Source organism: Arachis stenosperma, chromosome 7 (assembly GCF_014773155.1).
Source record: "Arachis stenosperma cultivar V10309 chromosome 7, arast.V10309.gnm1.PFL2, whole genome shotgun sequence".
NCBI lineage: Eukaryota > Viridiplantae > Streptophyta > Magnoliopsida > Fabales > Fabaceae > Arachis > Arachis stenosperma.
This window is the reverse complement of record NC_080383.1, coordinates 6716983-6736421: the sequence shown is the minus strand read 5'-3', so window position 1 is coordinate 6736421 and position 19439 is coordinate 6716983. Positions and strand designations below refer to the sequence as shown.

General features: G+C 31.0%; 4 protein-coding genes across 4 annotated transcripts; 3 read left to right on the top strand and 1 right to left on the bottom strand.

The window, feature by feature from the left end:
• The first annotated feature begins 387 nt into the window (after nt 1–387).
• LOC130939310 (uncharacterized) lies at nt 388–2990 on the top strand. The gene is made up of 2 exons (XM_057867423.1): nt 388–589; nt 2065–2990. The coding sequence occupies exons 1-2, from the start codon at nt 436–438 to the stop codon at nt 2988–2990; spliced, it is 1080 nt and encodes a 359-aa protein (XP_057723406.1). The 5' UTR covers nt 388–435.
• Nucleotides 2991–7619: 4629 nt separating this feature from the next.
• On the top strand, nt 7620–9323 carry LOC130942082 (inactive protein RESTRICTED TEV MOVEMENT 2-like). Its single transcript, XM_057870766.1, has 2 exons — nt 7620–7773; nt 8315–9323. Exons 1-2 carry the CDS (start codon nt 7668–7670, stop codon nt 9199–9201), a joined length of 993 nt encoding a protein of 330 aa, XP_057726749.1. The 5' UTR covers nt 7620–7667; the 3' UTR covers nt 9202–9323.
• A 2251-nt stretch (nt 9324–11574) lies between these two features.
• LOC130942127 (uncharacterized) lies at nt 11575–13592 on the top strand. The gene is made up of 2 exons (XM_057870824.1): nt 11575–11763; nt 12874–13592. Exons 1-2 carry the CDS (start codon nt 11661–11663, stop codon nt 13590–13592), a joined length of 822 nt encoding a protein of 273 aa, XP_057726807.1. The 5' UTR covers nt 11575–11660.
• Nucleotides 13593–13685: 93 nt separating this feature from the next.
• Nucleotides 13686–18921, bottom strand: LOC130942126 (molybdopterin biosynthesis protein CNX1). Its single transcript, XM_057870823.1, has 13 exons — nt 18667–18921; nt 18442–18568; nt 17515–17645; nt 17135–17236; nt 16858–16941; nt 16520–16747; nt 16156–16334; nt 15967–16071; nt 15568–15873; nt 14919–15076; nt 14721–14827; nt 14436–14492; nt 13686–14148 (listed from the first exon to the last, which is right to left on the bottom strand). Exons 1-13 carry the CDS (start codon nt 18817–18819, stop codon nt 13930–13932), a joined length of 1956 nt encoding a protein of 651 aa, XP_057726806.1. The 5' UTR covers nt 18820–18921; the 3' UTR covers nt 13686–13929.
• Between the last annotated feature and the right edge of the window lie 518 nt (nt 18922–19439).

Here is a 19439-nt window from a genome sequence, read left to right as displayed (position 1 = left end):
TTTCGGGAAGCTAAGCCCATAGTAATATTGAAGAAAAGTTTAGGGAGCAGTTATTTTTGTTTATATTGACCAACAATTTTAGTCAATACATATACTATATTAGTATATTTGGGTTTTTTTTTTTTTCTCTTAACATCATAGCATTGCTCCTAACATATTGTTCATAAGAAAAGAATAAAATATAGCTTAATATTAAAGTATACTTTAGAACCTTTTCTTTTTCCTCTTGCACAGAAGAAAACCCCTTAAACTAAAACAATCTTGCAAGAAAAAGAAGAACTAAATTCGAAGAAAACATATTGTCACCGGTGTCTACAAAAGTGACATAACCACAGATTTATTTTCATTCTCAAATTAAAATTCCTAGTCCTAGAACAAAAGCAGAAAGAAAAAATAATAAAAAAGAAGAGAGATACCAAATAATCAAGGGCGAAAATGTCTATGAATTCATCAATTGATTGGAATTGGGATGGAAAAAACTTGAAACAAGGAAATGCACGGCTAGAATACCAAGAATTTGAACCATCCTTTGATTGGATTTGGGATGACGAAAAAGGAATAAGTGACACGCTTGCTGTTTTTCTTCCAGGTTCAAATTCTTTTGTTTTATATTATTATATATGCCCTTAATTTCTTGTTGTTAATTTCATATTATATACAACACAATGTTTTAGATTTCTTCTTTGATTGGATTGCAATGGGAAAAAAGCATTGTAAAATATATTAGCCTCTCAATATACTTAAGCATTAACTCTTATAGAGAATATTATAAGTTATTTACGTTAATATTTATATTTTTATTATAAATTTCACATCTCTAAGAGATATAATACGTAAACTTTTTTTATAAATATAAAATATCTTTTATCTTTTGAATTTTTTTTTTTTTTGGATATGTGTGAGAAAGAGCTTATTCGCTCGTGTAGGTGGACCCTGACTTAATCTCCATGTTTATTTAATTTATTATTAGCCTTTTGGATTCACAATTTAAACTTGGAAAAAAATGAGAATAATAGGGAATTAACATATTTAATAGAAAAAATAGAGTTGACTGATATTAATTTAAATACAAAGTAAAACTATTGAAAAATAAGAGATAATTTTAGATAATATAATTAAAAATGCATTGAGGCCGAAAAGACAATTTCTTTTAAACGAAAAATGGCTTAAACATATACTAATTAAATCAAATACAAAAAATAATATACACACATTAAAAACTGGTTATTAAATTAGCATTCATATATTTATATATAAATATATATTATTTAATTTATTTTTAATATATATTTTATATTTTTATATATATTAATATATATAAATAACTGATTTAGTAATTAATTTTAATATAAATAACATAATTTAATCTAAACAGACATACATGTATGTGGCACTGAGAATATGACTTTTAATAATATTACATAACCAATAAATATTTTTATTTTAAATAAGTATTTAGATAACAATAATTTATATTTATATTTATAAAAATTTGTACACATAAAATATATAATTTATACTTATATTTATTAAAATTTATATATATGAGTTAACATTATTTTTATTTATATTTATCAAAATTTATATACATAAATTAATAAAATTTATTTGTTAAAAATAATTTGATATTTATACTAATCAAAATGTTTGACTAAAATTACTAAAAATTATTGACTATAAAAATTTTCTGAAAGACATTTTGCATTGCTATCAAAGACAGCTACTAAATACCCAATTATGTAGTTGATTGTTCATGTTTTTAACCAATTAAATGCTTCCTAGTGTTGATTGCGTATATATATTGCCAAAAGAAAAACTGCTTCCCTCTTTTATTTATTTATTGGAAAAGTATACGTATATAACGAAAATATTAAACAACGTGAATAATGAATATATCGGATGTTCAATTTATTAGGTGTGTAGATGATTTATCCTAATATTAAGATTTAGGTGGATAATTTAAAAATATAGTATATTTTTATTTTATTGGATCAATTTTAAAACTTATTATTTACATTGTTCACAAAAGAAATTCTTTATTTATTTACATTGTTGATATTGAAGGATTCAAAGAGGAGCAATCGAGGGTGGAAATAACCTCAAATGGTCTGCTAAGATTGAGTGGTGAAAGAAAGATCGGTGAAGCCATTAAAATTCGTAGATTTGAGAAAGAGCTTGCAATTCCTTCAGATACTGACACCAAATCCATCAACACCAAGTTTGAAAATGACATCCTTTATGTCAAGCTTCCCAGAGTCATCACTACTTCCGTCAAACCGCCGCCAACACCGGTCCCTCAGCAACAAATGATACACTTTGAATATAAAGTTCCTGATTATGAGTATGTGACGAAGGAAAGAGTAATGGACAAGGAGCCACTGGAAATTAAGACAATATTCTTGCGTGTAAAACAACAACCACAACCACAACCACAGTCGAAGCCTGAGGCGCCGGCAACTGCGCCAAACCCTACAACTGCACCTCCAGCAGTAGCAGGGCCTCAACAACAACCACAACCACAGTTACAATCGAAGCCTGAGGCACCAATTGATCCTTATCAAGATCAAGAAAAACAAAGAGTAATGGATGAGGCGCCTGCGCCTGCATCGGCACCAATACAGACACAAGCGCCTCCTCTACCATCATTGAAAAAGGAGAAAGAGAAGGAGGAGGAGAAAGGACAAAAAGAAGAAGAAAAAACTAATAATAATAATAATGCAAGAAAAGTTGACAACAATGAGAGAAGGCAAGAAGCAACAATGCCGTCTAGGGTTATGGAAATGAAGGGAGTAACTGGAGAAGTTATTGATGAAAGGCTAAGTACGGTTTCAGAGAAATCACAGGAGCATGGAAATGGTGTTTATCGTTGGGTTGAAGATTTGAAGAAGCATAAGACAAGGACGAATTTGGGTTTAATCTTTCTAGTGCTGTTACTTGTGCTCTACGTTAACAATGTTATCAACTCATATTTTGGTGGAGAAAGGCCATAAATAAACCAAGAGTTATTAGTTATTATTAATTTCCTTGTTTGTTTATATACTCTGATCAATGTTTACATAAGTGTCTAATTGACATAATACGTATTTATACATTTTAATTATTATATATTTATATATATACAACTAACTATTTATTTATATATTGAATTTAATTTTAATATATTGTCAATCTAAAATAATTTTACATATGTAATTTGTTCCGGAGCTTACCTAGAACCGGACGGTAGTTGGGCTTATTTGTGAGGCTCACGCGTTGGAGGAGTGTGGTCTCCGACTTGGTTTACGTTTGGGAGCCGCCTCCGAATTATGTATGTGAAAGAATGGGGGTGGTACCTGCAAAGATACTCCGATGCCTAAATCAGCAAGGGTATAAGCAGGTTTAGAGAGTATTGGGACTTGGAGATACCTGAGGGGTGTCAGGGTATTTATAGTGGTGAACCAATAACCACCGTTGAAGTAGTGCCACTTTTTTAGGGTGTTAACCGTCCCTTTATCTTGGGGAAGTTAAGATATGGCTTCTGGAAGTGGGTAGAGAGATTTTAGGGGCAGTTACTCATTTGAATGAGTGATTATCTGCCAGCTAATCTTCATTCCCGACTTCTTTAGAGTTAGTCGTAATAGGAACCGACTTTATAAGAAGGAGGTCGGTACAAGACGACGCTCAACCTTTTTGGGTTGGACCTTTTGTTGGGACTGGCCCTTATCGTTGGACCAAGGTATGAACATATTTAATTATGTAACGTTATATAAAAAAAATAATTATTTTTTATATTAATTACGTGAATAATCATTAAAAAACAAATATAATTATATTATTATATAAAATATTTTACTCTGTTAATATATCAAAATTAAACTTAAAATTTGTGTGAATAGGTGTGCGTACGTAAATTAGATGCATGTCTTATGTAATATAAAGGAGTAAAAGGGGTTGGAATAAATCAGATAAGTTGTTAAATATTGATTCGGGCGAAAATTTTTATCATTTCTTTTTTAGCACATACATACAATATATGGTTTGATTTATATGTTTGTCTTTTTTATTTCTTTATTTAATGTATTTATTTAATTTCTGTGCTCTCTCTAGGTTAAATATTTTTGTAATCCTTTTCAACCATTATATATATATATATATATATATATATATATATATATGGACATATTTATTTTGAGTTTAAATATTGCATTTTTTATTTTTTTAGAGGGTACTTTAGGACACCACAATAAAATATAAAAAGTAATTATTTAATATAAATCAGTCTCCAAATATTTTAAAAGTGTATATTTTAGTCTCTAAAAAAAATTAATATACAGATTAATTTTTAATATTTTTTCTGTTAAACATAACAGTTTCTCTTCTATTTTTTTACATAATTTGCTAACGAAGAATGCTGAGTTGAAAAATAAATTCGCACACGTGACAGTTAAGTACTCACGTGGGCGAAAAAGAAAAAGCAATTCATGACCTGTAATCACAAAACAGCATCATATGGTGTCTTCTCATATTGAAGGTCTTGTTCTTCATAGTTAAAGGTTATGTTAAAATCCATGGGATATCGCCACCAACATCAATGGCAACGTCACTGCCAAACTCACAATTGTCAGTGAAAAATCAAACAGCGAAGAGGAGGACTGCTTCAATTTCAACAACGGCGTGGAGGAACACATGGCAAAACAAGTGGATGAAGAATAGGAGGAAGAAACAGAAGCAGAAGAAGACGATGACAATAGCAAAGGCAATGGAGGGAAACAAATTGGATCTGCTTCTCAGCAACTTTCGAGAATTCCTTTCACCAATCTCAGCCAGGTCGTTTTGTTTGATTCTCACGATGAAGACGACGTTGATTTTGCTTTTAATGTGATGATTTTGCCTGTGACGATTCTCCTCAAGTGCGCGACGACGATGTTCAGTTCGAGCCAGGTTGGATCAGGCATTAATTCAATCAAAAAATGAAAAATGAATTGAAAGAGTGAAAGAGGAAGAGGGGAAGATTGAAAGAGGGAGGAGGAGAGGAAAGAAAAGGGTGGCAATTGCATGACTGGGGATGGAGGCAACAAAAGACAGAACATAAAATGCCAAAGAAGTTATTGTCGAGTGACAGAGGAGGGCAACAGAAAAAATGTTTTTTTTTTTGTGCGATGAAAGAGTTGCAATGATAACGATGCCAGATATAAAATTTCACAATAGAAAGGGTGGATGGTGAGGAGAGTGAGGCGATGGCGGTGATTGGGTCTAAATGTGGAAGAAAAATGAGAGGAAAGGAAGAAAAAGAGGAAAGAATAGAAGACGGAAGAAGGGATGTAGAAATAGTGGCGATAGTATAGTGGCTAGTAAGTTATGCCCGGAACTGTTTTGTATTTCTCACACACAGATATTTAACTGTCATATGTGTAAGTTTATCTGTTAACTCAATATTTTTTGTTAGTAAGTTATACTAGAAAATATATAGAGTACTATTATCTCTACCAAAAAAAGGTTAAAAAATTGATTTATATATTAATTTATTTTAAAGACTATAATATTTGCTTTTAAAATTTTTTAAAACTAATTTGAATAATCACTCAAATGTAAAATAGCAAACTTAAACTAATAACATTATTGTATATAGCTCGTAGGTTAAACATAGATGTTAGGGTTACGTACGATTTTGATCTTTATAGTATAAGCAGAAAAGTTTTTTCGTCCCTAACCTTTTTTTGCATACAAAATCATTCCTAAAGTTCAATGTTATTTTAAAACCGTCTTTCAAACGAAAATACCCTTCTCTTCTTCTTCTTCATCACATCATCTTTTCTTTTTCTTCATCAGAAGCAAAAACAGCACCCAGCCCTTCCCCTCCTACTTGACTCTCCCTCCTCCCTCTCCTTCACCGTCAAAACCCTCTGCAAAGTAAAAAAAATGTCCAAGCTTCTCACAATTGAAGCACGTGCTCTTTTCACCATTTCCACCAGCACCCGAACCACCTTCTCTATTGTAATTCCTAGCCAAGTGACCAACCTTACTACACCTATAGCAATCACCACTGTTACTGCCACTTTCGCTGCAGTCCCTCGCTATGTGCCCAAACTTACCGCCGCCACCACCTCCACTACAATCCCTCACCATGTGCCCAAACTCGCCGCACTTAAAGTAGCTCTGGCTATTTGCTCCCCTTTCGCCGCAACTGTAGCATGTACCGCTACTGCCACTACTGCCATTGCCAGCACAGCTGCAATCTCTAGCAAGATGACCGAAATCACCACACTGGTAGCAAGCTCCTCCGCCTCCAACACCAGCACTAGCGCTGCATCTGTTATTGTTACGCGCTTAGATCTTTTTCTTCCCTCCTCTTCCCTCTCTTTTTTGTTAATGTTTGTTTGATGATGATGATGATTTTTTTGTTTTTTGTTAACGATGATAATTTTGGTGATGAATTATTGTTTTGATTTTGATTTATATTATTTGATGTTATTGTTGAAGATTATTTCTTGGTATAGATGATGATGGAATGATAGTGAATGGAAGTGGTAGTGGTTAAAAAAAAGGAAAAAGAATATTTTTATTATTTAAAAATTAATTTATCTAAAAAGATAATTTTAAAATTGTATTAAATTTTAGAGATGATTTTGTATAAAAATAATAGTTAAAAACAAAAAAATTTTAAATTTAAATTATAAAAACCAAAATCGTATTTAATCCTATATTTTACCTACTTCCTCCCCTATCATGGCTCTGTTTTCGGTACCATTTGCTTATGTCATTCAAGATGTTATTTGTGTTAATAAGAGCCCCTGTATAGTTTTTTTTTTTCCTTGTTATATTAGCATTGCATTGGAAGAATTAGTCAAATTTTATATATATATACGTGGAATAAAAATATTATATATATATAACAAAAATAAATTATCAAATTAATAAATATATATTTTTTAATTTATTTTTAATATATTTTATATTTTAATATATATTTTATATAAATAACTGATTTAATAATTGATTGTTAGTGCATAAATAACATGATAAAATTCAAAGTAAAGAAAGTTGGGTTCTCTATCATCGAAGAGCCATTTAAAAACCAAGATGATGAGTTATAACTTCTAACTATTTCCTTCTGAAATGCAATTTATTTTAAAATTTTATTAGGTAAATAATAATTTTTGTAAACAATGTAAATAATAAATTTTAAAATTAATAAAATAAAAAAATATTACATTTTAAATTATTCACCTAAATCTTAATATTAAGATAATTATTTGTGTATCTAGTAAATTAAACATCTAATATATATATGATTCTGTACTTTTACTTTGTTTTATTCTTAGAGTTACTGTTAATTAATTCATCTCCACCGCCCAAAAGAGAAAAAGAAAACTATAAAAAGCCAAAATCCTTATCTTTGTCCCATAAAAGATTTGCATTGACGAATAATAGAAAACATGCTAAGCAATTTTATTTCAGAGGTTTTAGCATCGCCAATACAAAAAGTCACGCAAGGATTGTACGAAAAGAAAGTAATAATAATTATTAAAAAAAAAAAGATCAGAGGACTCTACGTTATATCCATTTATTCATGTGTATATAAGCAACAATTCTTAGAGCTTTCATTTCATTCTCCAACATAAGAGATAATAATAACATAATTACATAACAATCTAATAGCGAAAATTATCATAAAAAAAAAATAAAAGATGGCACAATCATCAGCAGCACCTAACCGTGTTTATCAAGATTTTGAACCATTTTATGAATGGAATGAAGATCAAGCAAGTGCTACCCTCACTGTAATGCTGCCAGGTAATTAATAACTTTTCTTTTAATTTTTTCCCCAATCCATTATCAGTATTATTATATTTTTTAATTACAAAATTTTTTTACCCAATATTCGCATGCAACCTACCCATAAACTTTAACATCTCCATTTAATATCATGCAAGGGTCCATTGAACTTCAAATCTTTAAAGAGAAAATATAAGAAAATATTTTGTAACAAGTTAATATTAATTAATTTTAAAGTTTAGTTTTATAATTTAAAATTTAGCGTTAATAATTTATAATTTATTAAGATCTAAAATTTAAAATAAATAAAATTATTTTAAAAAATTGACTAATGTTAATAAAAAAAATTAATTCCCCAACATTACTTATCTGTAAAACATGTTAGCTAATTGGTTTTCTGTTGTATTTAATTTTAATATATGTTATCCTAGAAATTTCTACTTAGTATTATATAAATATATTTCTTTAATTTGGGGATATAATTAAGATATGTCTCTATTATATACATGTTACATTTTTTGCTTTTTCATTTATACTTTCAATGTGTGTGTGTGTGTAGGATTTAGAAGAGAGCAATTGAAAGTTCAAGTGACATCAAAGCCTGTCCTAAGGATTAATGGTGAAAGAGAAGTCACTCAGAATGTATGGCGACGTTTTGCAAAAGAATTCAACATCCCTTCATATTGTGACACCAATGAGGTCACTGCCAAGTTTGAGCGTGGCATGCTCAATGTCAAGTTTCCCAAGATTCAAGGTTCACCTCCTAAGCCACAAGAACGAGCAGACGCAATTACAACCGCTCCGGAAGAGCCTAGGGCAAAGCTTGAATCGTCTCAGCCTCAGTCTCAGCCTCAGCCAAATCAGGAGGCTCGACTTGAGCCTCCTATGATAACAAAACAAGAAGATGATCAGGAGAAATTATTAAAGGATGAGAATGAGACTAAACCTAGGTTCAGGCCTCAGAAGTCTGAGCCTGAACCTAGGGCATCAACTCCAGAGGTGGATGAACAAAATTTATCGAAAAGCGAAAAAGAGTCAATTATTAAAGAAGAGAAAGAGAAGAGCAAAGAATCAACACCATCTAATAATAACCAAGTGGTTGGTGATGATGATGGTGACAAGAAAGTGAAGTTTAAAGGCTTGTCAAACAAAGAAGAAAGTTCATTATTAGCACCAAGAGTAAATGAGAAACAAGGTGCTAAGATGGTTCAAAGGTTGAAAACAAGGGTGTTAGATTTCACCCTTAGTTTGAGATCATCAAGTGATGATGATAGAAACAAAGATGTTGACCAACGTTTGGTCAAAGGAATAATTAAGAAGCCTAAGATATTGATGAACATAATTGTGGCCATTTTATTGGTTATGGTACTTGGAATCTATGTCAAAAACGCATTCAAGTCATCATCATCATCTCAGGGAGAAGCTAATTTGCATCAGGAATTTTAATCCACATGTAAAATGCATATTATGCTTTTGTAGTAAAAGCATAATAAGTTCAATAAAGGAGTGTATTAAGATCAATTTTAAAGAATAATTGGCATCATGGCATGTGCTTGTTCATGCATTTGTGAAAGCATAATTTCAATAAAGAAGTAAAAAAGAAGAGTTTTTATTTAAGATTATTATTGCAGACAATACTGTATTTGGGCTAATGAATAATTATTTATTTCACATCCAATGTGATATTGCTCTTGATTTTATTTGTAGTATAGTTATTTCTACTTTTTTTAATATATATTTCTTTTTAACATATACAATTGTTTTATAACTGAATAAGACAGAAAATAAATAAAGAGAAAACATTATCGGAAGTTAAAAGGGATGCTTAACTCATTCCACCTTTTAAAATAAAAGAATATATATACAAAGGTGTAGTGAAATTTCAGAAGATTGAGTTTTATGATGAAATAACTTTTGATGAAATAACTTTTGGATTATTTATGATGACCGAGTCTTGTGATGTTAAAAGCTTAGTCCAAGATTTAATTAAGAATTTTTTTTTTCTCGTACACATACCATGATTATTTATTTGGACAATGAAATACCAGCTGTTTAATTAGGAAAATAAAATAAAATAATATCTTCAACAAAGACACAAAGGTATTATTTTCGGGTGGACATACCATCCATATATGTGATAGGGGATGGATAATAATTTTGAATAAAATTGTATATGAAATGGCACAAATTCAGTTAACATATTAATTACTGTGTATAGAGATATAAATTGACCTCATAGTGTCTCAAAAAATACGAAGTAGGTTCATAATTATAGTGAAAACTCATATGCAGTCGTCTTTATGTAAATTGAAAATGATAGTAAAAAAATTGTTAGATAATAATTTAGTTAAATTTATTAAATTATTTAACAATTTTTGACTATCAACTTTACGTTTTTACCCATAATTATACTCTTTGAAATTATAATAAAACTCGGTGCCCAGATATAGTTAAATCAAATCCACACTTATAATCAAATAATAGAGTCATACTTATGATAATATAGGTACGTATTGTATGTATATGTATAATACGTATTTTTTTGTATTGATAATAGATTCATAGATAATTTTTTGTATTCATGAAATATGTTTAATAATTTAATATGAAATGCAATAATAATTATTTTCGAGTAAGGCTACTCGTTGATTTATTTGTTGCAATTAAAACTAAAATAAATATTCTTTTGCATGTGATAACTTGTATGTTTGTACTTTTATTTGAATTTTAATTATAAATGCGAATCTAAATTGATTAAATTATTTAAAAATTTTAATTATAAAAGTAAATCAAGTTTAATTATATTATTTATAAAATTTATTTATAAATGTGAAATTAATTTGATTCTATTATTTATAAAATTTGGCTAAAAATATAAATATTAAACTGAGTATACTGTTATTTTTATCTATGAAAATGTAATATATTAACAAATTTATTCATAAATAAAATTAATTTTGTACTCAAGAAAAACAAAAAATTATCATTTATAATTAAAATTTAAAATATTGATAAATCTACACATAAATAAAATTAACATTTTGGTCTTTTATTTTGTTGTATAAAAACTATCTTTTATAAATGTAAAACTAATTTCATTCATTTATAATTAAATTTGTTAATATTTTAAAATTTTATAGTTTAAAATAATAGTTTATTCATATTAAACCGTTTAATTTTCTGATATAAGTCGAGTGGCTCATTTATTGTGTCTATCTAGCGTAATTAGATGAGTAATATTATATCGCTCGTAAATATTATTATTTTTTATTAGTATTTAATTAGTAATAAATTTGTATTTATATTTATTAAAATTTTGTACATATTAATTAATATAATTTATACCCATGTTTTTTTAGAATTTACTCAAATAAATTAATAAAATTTATTTATTAAAACAATTTAATGTTTATACTAACTAAATAATAATAAAAAAAATAAAAATGGTTGATCCTAAAAATTTCTCTAATTAGATGTTAGAAAGTCTTAAAAGATGAATATACAATAATATCTTGATCTTTTAATAAAAGACAACATTAACTTTTTTTGTTTCAAGCAAAACATTGTCGGCAAAAGATGTAAACTCAGCAATTTTTGTTTGCAATCTGGTTTTAGAATTTCTAGGACATTAGGTCATCTCTTTAATTAAATAAAGCATAATATTTTTCTTTACCCTATAGAGACTAAAGTCCTTATCACTGCTTGCAGGAAAAGAAAGTAATAATTAAAGCAAAATCAAAATACAAGAATAAGAATATTATTTGCATGTAAAACACGTGCATACTATAATCTTCCATGATCAATCATCAATTCAATCAATCAATAAGTATAAAAGAAACGCAACCTTTATTATATATATATATAGAAAATCGAAAGCAAAAGAGAAACAAAGGGATATATTAAAAATGGACACAAAAATACAACCAATAGTTGATCGCATTTATGAAGACTTTGAACCATATTATGAATGGGATAAAGATGAAGGGTGTTTCACTTTTATGCTACCAGGTAGGGGCATGCTCAAACTCTTGGAATAATATTTTTTTTATAATAATAATAATTATGCAAAATAGAGATGACATTTTATTGCCTTTGATACCAATTTACAGCTTAATTTAATGTAACCTTATTGCATGGGTATTTTTTACATGATTGGTGTAGTTAGAGTTCTCATATAATAGTTGCAATTGGAAAATTGTGATGGATTTTTTTTACTTCTTTTTTATTTTAGATAAAGAACTTCCCTCTTTTTAATTTCTGGCTTCGACAATACAAGTACAACTCACTTAACTCTTTTCAAATTTTACATGAGTCTCATTAATTCTTAAAAGTTTGAAATTAAATTTTTAATTTTAATCCCTAAAGTTGTAGATAGGAGTCACATCTATTCTTATTATATTTTTCAACTATGTTATGTGTATACTGCATACCGTTATTTAACTATTCGTATAAAATATATATTAAAATATAAAATATATATTAAAAATAAATTAAATAATACATATTTATAAACAAATACATAATGATTAATTTCGTAACTAATTTTTAGTATGCACATAGTATTATTAATTATTTTTGTTATGTTATCATATTTTTATTGATATACCACATTAATGAGTAGTCATATTCAATGTAGCTTCTAAGGTATTAGGAATGCAAAATAAATTTAAATTAGTTCTTTGTTATTTGACTTATTTCTTAAAATGTGGTAGCAAATCAATCTGAATTAAGTAGATAATATCCACAAGGCCATATCATCAATCACTAGTTTAAACACATTCTTTATCAATATCATTTTTAGTGTCTTATTAGATAAAATTAATCCTTTCATGGTCTTCCAGATAATTACTTAAATACTTTTGATAAAATATATAATTGATGATAATATGTAGTTTACATAGATAAGGTTTTTTTGTTTTTTTTTTGTTTTTTGGCAATCTTACAGAAGAACCCATGTAAGAGTTGTTTGTGAAAATGGTTAACAAAACTTTTGTTCTGAGTTTCACACTTATGTATTATCAATTTGTCATTATTCATCAAGAATGTTGGAAAAAAAAACAATATTGGTAAAGGAAGAAACGAAAAGTACAAGAAAATCATCTAGTTTTCAACCTGCAGGATTTAGAAGGGACCATCTGAAGGTTCAAGTGACATCAAAACCAGCCCTAAAGCTGAAGGGCGAACGACAAATCAGCCCGAACCGATGGCGCCGTTTCGACCTGGAATTTCGCATTCCTTCTGACTATGACTTAGAAAAAGTGAGTGCCAAGTTTGAGTTTGAAGGTAGCAAGTTACAAGTAAAGTTTGCCAAACTGGATAATAAGCCTAAGGAAACAACAACAAACCCAGCAGAAGAAGCAGTTTCTTCAAGGCCCAAGGAAGAAGCAACAGAAAAGGTTCACCAGCAAAATGCTGCACAAGAAGAAGTTGCCCCAAAAGCAAAAGAAGACAAGCCTCAAGCAAGGAATGATAGTGAAGCCTCTGATCAAAAGATACCACATAAGGAGGAGAAGGAGCCAAGTGATGAGAAGGTAAACAACAAAACAGAAGCAAGCTTTAAAAAGGTGGCTCAAGAGAAGGGCAAGGCTAACAATGGCATAACTGAAACCAAAAATGCCAAGCCTATAACAAGATTCAAAACAAAGGTTTTGGATTTCAATCAGAGTTTAGGACCATCAAACTGGGTTTACAACAAAGAAGATAAAGACACGGGGATTAACAAGCGGAAGAGATTGGTGAACTGCAGTTTACTAACCTTATTGGTAGTGGGAATTGGGCTTTGTGCTAAAACTGCATTCTCATCATCTCGTGGAGGATCAAAATTCCAAGAGAAGTGATTTCTTCCCTTAAGTTCAAGAACATGTGGACTTGACAGTAGTATATTCATGACTAATTTCACAGAAATGTGTAAACTCAATAAAAGAATGCAATTATTGGAAAGAAAGACTTTTGCTATATTTCAGCCTAGTCGCACTGTAACTGTATTATTTGTTTGATATACAAAGTTACAAACATGTCATGTCCATTTCAATAGGACACTCAAATGTTCTGCCGCATCACCATATAGGTTTTCGCTTTCTGGTGTCTTTTGCTTCTCAGAATTTCTCTCTATATAAAGGGACAAGGGGCACAGGAAGAAAAGGGAAGCAAAACAAAAAAAAAATGTAAATAACTTTACCTGCAGCAGGAACAAGAGATATCAGTGCCGGCACCAATGGCTAACTTCCGGCTCTGTTCCCACACATCTACAGGGACTGCTTCGGCATGAGGTACATGACGAGGATGTTTTTCTCTCTTTTCTCCCTTAAGCTGCTTAAGACCATGCTTAAGTGAAGGCAATAAGGCCTCCATACACTCAGCAGCAGCGTTTGGGTTTCCGGGCATGTTAATGATCTGAATATCAACAAATCAAAGACCATGACTTAACAAATTAATCAAATCTATAAAACAATACAATGAATCCCTGGAGAACCATTCGAAGCAATCAATTAATATGAAACTTCCCTAAACTAAGTATGATACAACCATAATTGTCTAACGATTAGAAAGCCACAGTCCCAAGGCAATACCAACTATACAATACAAATGAAGGGATACGAAAGAGGCACAAACATGGGCAATTATCTCTCAATACATAAATATTTAAAGCAGATGACAATAATTCGCCACTATTGCCTTACCAAGGTGGATCCTCTGATTCCAGCAGCAGCGCGCGAAAGCATTGCAGATGGCGTCACCTATTTATGCAGATAAACCATAAAAAAGACAGTTGAGAATCTTGCTTAACTGGAAACAGCTCAATTGTCAAATCAATTGTGCATTATCGAAAAAGAAATTGACAAATGTTGGCTTCAACCCACCAGTGAAGTAGACCAAGAATGCACATGATGTCTACATATTTAAGCATGCATAAAATTTAATCATTTAATCAAACTGAAAAACCAGAAAATGCAAGAGTTTCATACCTTTAAACTTTCTTGCGTCATTACATACAGAAGACCAGGTGTTTCTTTCTCAATCAACTGTTTTGTAGCTTCTGGTGTTACATCTCGTGAGGTAAAGCCGGTCCCACCTTGATTGGAAAGGAAAATAAAATGGGAAATCAATTCAACAAAACTAGAATTGTTGGACTTCAATAGCGAAACTGATGTGTAGAAATGTACCAAGGGTAAGTATAAGATCCACATGTTCAACATCACTCCATCTTTTTAGAAACTCCTGAATTTTTGCCACATCATCTGGAGCCACAGCAGTAGCTACAACTTTTGCTCCTCCTAGTCTTTCCGAGGAAGAATTAACAACAGAAACAGCCCTGGGACCACTGTTGAAAAGTAAAGGAGTTAGCAAATTTTGATGCTTCCATTACGGGAGAAAAAAAAAAAACAGAACAAAAACAGCACACAAAATTTTCATACAAAGCACCATTGTGTACCATCCACTGAAACGTTTTCTTGAGATTGGAAAAGGGGTATATACACTGATAAGACATGAAATGCCTATTTAACCTTGTAGTTCCAGAAAAAGTTGGATATGGGCACTTTAACCATTCTAATGATCTTTTAATGCAGCAATTTCAAAAATAATAATAATAATAATAAGTTAAAAAAAATATGAATTTTGTTTCAGTGTGTGCAAAATTTCCATCAGAACCATCTAAAAGCAGCTCTATCTAGAAAGAGCACAGCAAACAATATCTATTGTAGCAGTCTGCTTATTCTAAAATCAACTCCAGATAAGGTATAAAAATGCTTTCCATTTTCCAGTGGTTATGTCACTTTGTTTGCATACATCATATAAAATATAGACTAATACCTCCGATCTGGACCCGCCCCTGTTGCAACTGTGTCGCTCACTGTAAGAATAGCCACTCTGACTTCAGAATCGGGTGAAGAATCTTCAGTTATTCGACGTGTTTTAGTTCCAGACGCAACAACTGGATCTGATGGTATACAATTCTCGCTGAAAGCCCCAGGTCCAAGGTCAGAAATTATAATAGCTGACACTACGGACCCTGCAGAAAGTACACTGCCTGTTGGCGGTAACTCCAGAAAGGCATTAGCTGACTTCATGCTAAGTAGCCGACTACTCATCTGATGGCCAGTGCTCTCAGCAATAAAACTGGAAATTCATGGGAAACAATAGATGCTCACTTTCAAGATCCCAAAATAATAATAATGACACTAAAATTAAAAAGAATAACAAGTAACTTACCCAGGACTGCCTGTTCCATCATTGTCAGTCCATGTAACAATGGCACGATGATATTCCGGTCTAAATGGATCAGTCTTTATGGGCTGATGAAGCCGAGCTTGTACCCTGAACAGAAAAGAGATTAAATGAATAAAAGTCAAAGCAAACTGGCCACCTTGAAAACATTAGTACTTGAGAAGTTTCTGAAACCTCAGATGATGAGGATTTGTCCATCCTGCAAGTTTACGTATTGCAGGGACCACAAAGAGGTTGAAGCAAACTAGAGAGCTGACAGGATTTCCAGGCAACCCAAAAGCTAAAATTTTCCTTTCTTTTGCTTGATAGTCAACCTCTGCAAATGTCAATGGCTTCCCTGGTTTAAGAAACACCTGGAAGATAGATAAATCGTATATTAAGATGATGAGATTTATAAAATCACACTCATCAAAGCATTAGACAGACAAATTGGTACATTTTATTATTTCTACAAAATAGAAACATTGCAACCATGTCCCAAAGTACACAATTTCAGAATCCTTTTAACTAGAAAAACTGAACAAAGCATGACAATTGCCTTATCAAAATGCACTTTTCCACGCTTTTCAAGCAAAGGCCTGATAAAATCTTTGTCTCCCATAGAAACACCTCCTGAAGTTAGCAGAATATTAATACCAGAAGCAAAAGCATTATCTAAGATCCTTCCTTGAACTTCTTCGTCATCCTTCGCAATACCAAGGTCCACAATTTTGCATTGATGTTGCGATGCTGCTGCAAGCAGCATGGCACGATTACAGTCCCTAATCTGCATTGGATCTACATCAGCTTAGATTACGTATTTAAAACATGTACCGGCCAAAACTTGTGGCTGATTAATGTGGCGAACCAAGTGCCTAGTCCTCTACGAAACAATACCTGACCACAATTAAGATGCCTGGTAGTTGGCTCTACAAGCTCATCTCCAGTGGAAAGTACAGCAATTGTTGGAGTAGGGTATACCTGCATTAAAGCATTTATCATAGTGAAACAGTAAATATGACAGGACATATCAATGTGCCCAGCTATATATATATATATATATATATATATATATATATATATATATATATATATATATATATATATATATATATATATATATATATATATATATATATGTTGGTTACACATTTGAGAAACTCTTAAAGAATACCTTCACCATGGTTACACCAACAGTAGCAAGCAAGCCGATCTCTGAAGCACCTAATCTTTCTCCAGAGGTTAATACAATTGCATCTTTCTCAATATCAAGTCCCTGTCAATGAATACTTTTAGATGAAATGAAAATTATAAAAATTATTTTAAAAAAAGATAAAATCAAAGATCATTTTATACAACTAGCAACGAAAGCAACAAAAAATTTCATTACTGTCATAAACATAAATAGAACTTAAAATTTCAAAATCCTGCTTCCCTCCCCTTCTGACACATTATCATCAAGGGGGCCAACACAAAATTGCAACACTTACCAAATATTGTATATTTGCTACCATTATCACAAGAACTAACTCCACATTAAGGAGAAGAACATACCACTCGTCGTATATCATTGCCTTTGGTGGTTTTTACCAATATTTTCACCCGCTTCTGCTCCCCTGAAGCATTTTCAACCTTTTCAGTATCCTCAACCTGAACAACTGCATCAGCACCCTCAGGTATGGGCCCTAGAAAAGGAAACCTCAAACTATTAACTGTAATCCAGCAACACAAACCCTAAAACAAGATATGAACTTTATTTGAAATAAAAAATAAAAAAGAAAAATAGGTATAGGATATGAAGCTTTACATATAAAATTGTCAATTATACCAATTGATCAGACCGAAAAATCACTTCAAAGCTACTCCAATTCTTTGTGTATGCTTACAATTTACATAGACTACTATATATAATTATGCCGCAATTAGTTGCTGCCTCATTATGCGGATTCTTGGATGTCACAGTTCACATCCAAAAAACAGCTTACATGCTTGCAAGGGTAAGGCTGCATATATAAAATGCATCTATACTCTTAAATTCACCACACCAAGTGAGAACTTCAAGTAATACAACAACAACTAAGCCTTGCGCCACTAGATGAGGTCGACTACAGGGACCAAATGACACAACAGTAGCCTATATTTAAATTTCTTTTAATAATTTCATCAAAGTTTTCTTAGGTCACCCTCTATCCTCTACTCTAACTATAGGACAACACCTCCATCTCATCCACTTCTTTAATTGAAAAATGGAACCTCAACAGGCCTCCTCCGAACATCTCCATACCACCTAAGATGATTGATTATCTACCCTAATTCCCTTTCTGATGCAATCATCATTCATTCCTAATCGTATCTACTCTTGTAAGACACCACTCATCAAACATCAAGCAATGTGCCAATTTCTATTACTATCATTTACTTAATCAAACAATAACGAAACGAAATTGAGGACAAATACAGTAAAATGAAGGAAACTAGAACCTCCAGTAGTAACATATGCTACAGTTCCAGGGGTGAGAGTAACATGAAGAGCATCATTCCCAGCTCTAGATTCAGCAATAACAGGATACTCCCCTGGACCATCATCAGCAACCACTGCATAACCATCCTGCACATAATTTCGTTCATTCAACAAAGTTGAGGAAAAGAAGAAAAAGGAACTAGGAACAAGAAAGTGGAATTGAATGAAGAGATGGAAAGTGTGACCTTGACAGAAGCAGGGTAAGGAGGGAGAGGGTCAGGGGCAAGAACGTCCTGGGCGAGGACCTTGCCCAGGGCGTCGTGGAGAGGAAGTGTCACCGGTGGAAGGCGGTTAGCGGCGGTTAAGACGGCTTTGAAAGCATCGGAAACGGATATCATTGTTGGAGTCGGTAACAACTAACAACACTTTGATGGTGTGGGCAGCAGCCAGCTCAAGAAACACTGTTTTATTATTACTTCATGTATTTGAATGTTGAAACGTGTTCAATTTTCCTTTGGATTCAAACTTGTATTGTGGCCAGGTTCAATTGGAATGGATCCTCAGAATGGGAATAAGGAAATAAAGTATAAATTTAAGTAGAAATTCAAGTGCAGTCAACTTTACACGTAAAATTTATGTAAAGTTGATAATTAAGAATTGTTTGATAAAAAAATTAGTTAAATTATTTAAATTATTTAAATTATTTAACAATTTTTAACTATTAACATTAAATAAAGTTTACTGTACCTAAATTTTTATCATAAATTTAACTCTTCAATATTTCTTTGTATTTTTTTTTTGTCATACTTATAAAAATAATAAGAGATTATACTTTATTTTTTAATTATTAAAAAAATTAAAAAAATGATTCCTAGTTTAATTTTATTTTGCACACTCAACTTTTAAAAAGTAAAGTTTCCAAAATATTATTTAAGTATATTTAAAAAATTAAAATATTTAAAATATAAAAAATATTTAAAAATATGAAATAAAATGTATTGTTTAATTACTAAACTAA

Excerpts from the sequence above, each read along its gene's own strand:
- LOC130942127 (XM_057870824.1), top strand. The coding sequence starts at position 11,661 with ATGGACACAAAAATACAACCAATAGTTGATCGCATTTATGAAGACTTT. Across the intron at positions 11,764-12,873 it reads TTTCACTTTTATGCTACCAG|GATTTAGAAGGGACCATCTG; the intron begins GTAGGGGCATGC and ends TTCAACCTGCAG.
- LOC130942126 (XM_057870823.1), bottom strand. The coding sequence starts at position 18,819 with ATGATATCCGTTTCCGATGCTTTCAAAGCCGTCTTAACCGCCGCTAAC. Across the intron at positions 18,569-18,666 it reads CTTACCCTGCTTCTGTCAAG|GATGGTTATGCAGTGGTTGC; the intron begins GTCACACTTTCC and ends AATTATGTGCAG. Across the intron at positions 16,942-17,134 it reads TTGGTGTAACCATGGTGAAG|GTATACCCTACTCCAACAAT; the intron begins GTATTCTTTAAG and ends GCTTTAATGCAG.
- LOC130939310 (XM_057867423.1), top strand. The coding sequence starts at position 436 with ATGTCTATGAATTCATCAATTGATTGGAATTGGGATGGAAAAAACTTG. Across the intron at positions 590-2,064 it reads GCTTGCTGTTTTTCTTCCAG|GATTCAAAGAGGAGCAATCG; the intron begins GTTCAAATTCTT and ends TTGATATTGAAG.
- LOC130942082 (XM_057870766.1), top strand. The coding sequence starts at position 7,668 with ATGGCACAATCATCAGCAGCACCTAACCGTGTTTATCAAGATTTTGAA. Across the intron at positions 7,774-8,314 it reads CCTCACTGTAATGCTGCCAG|GATTTAGAAGAGAGCAATTG; the intron begins GTAATTAATAAC and ends GTGTGTGTGTAG.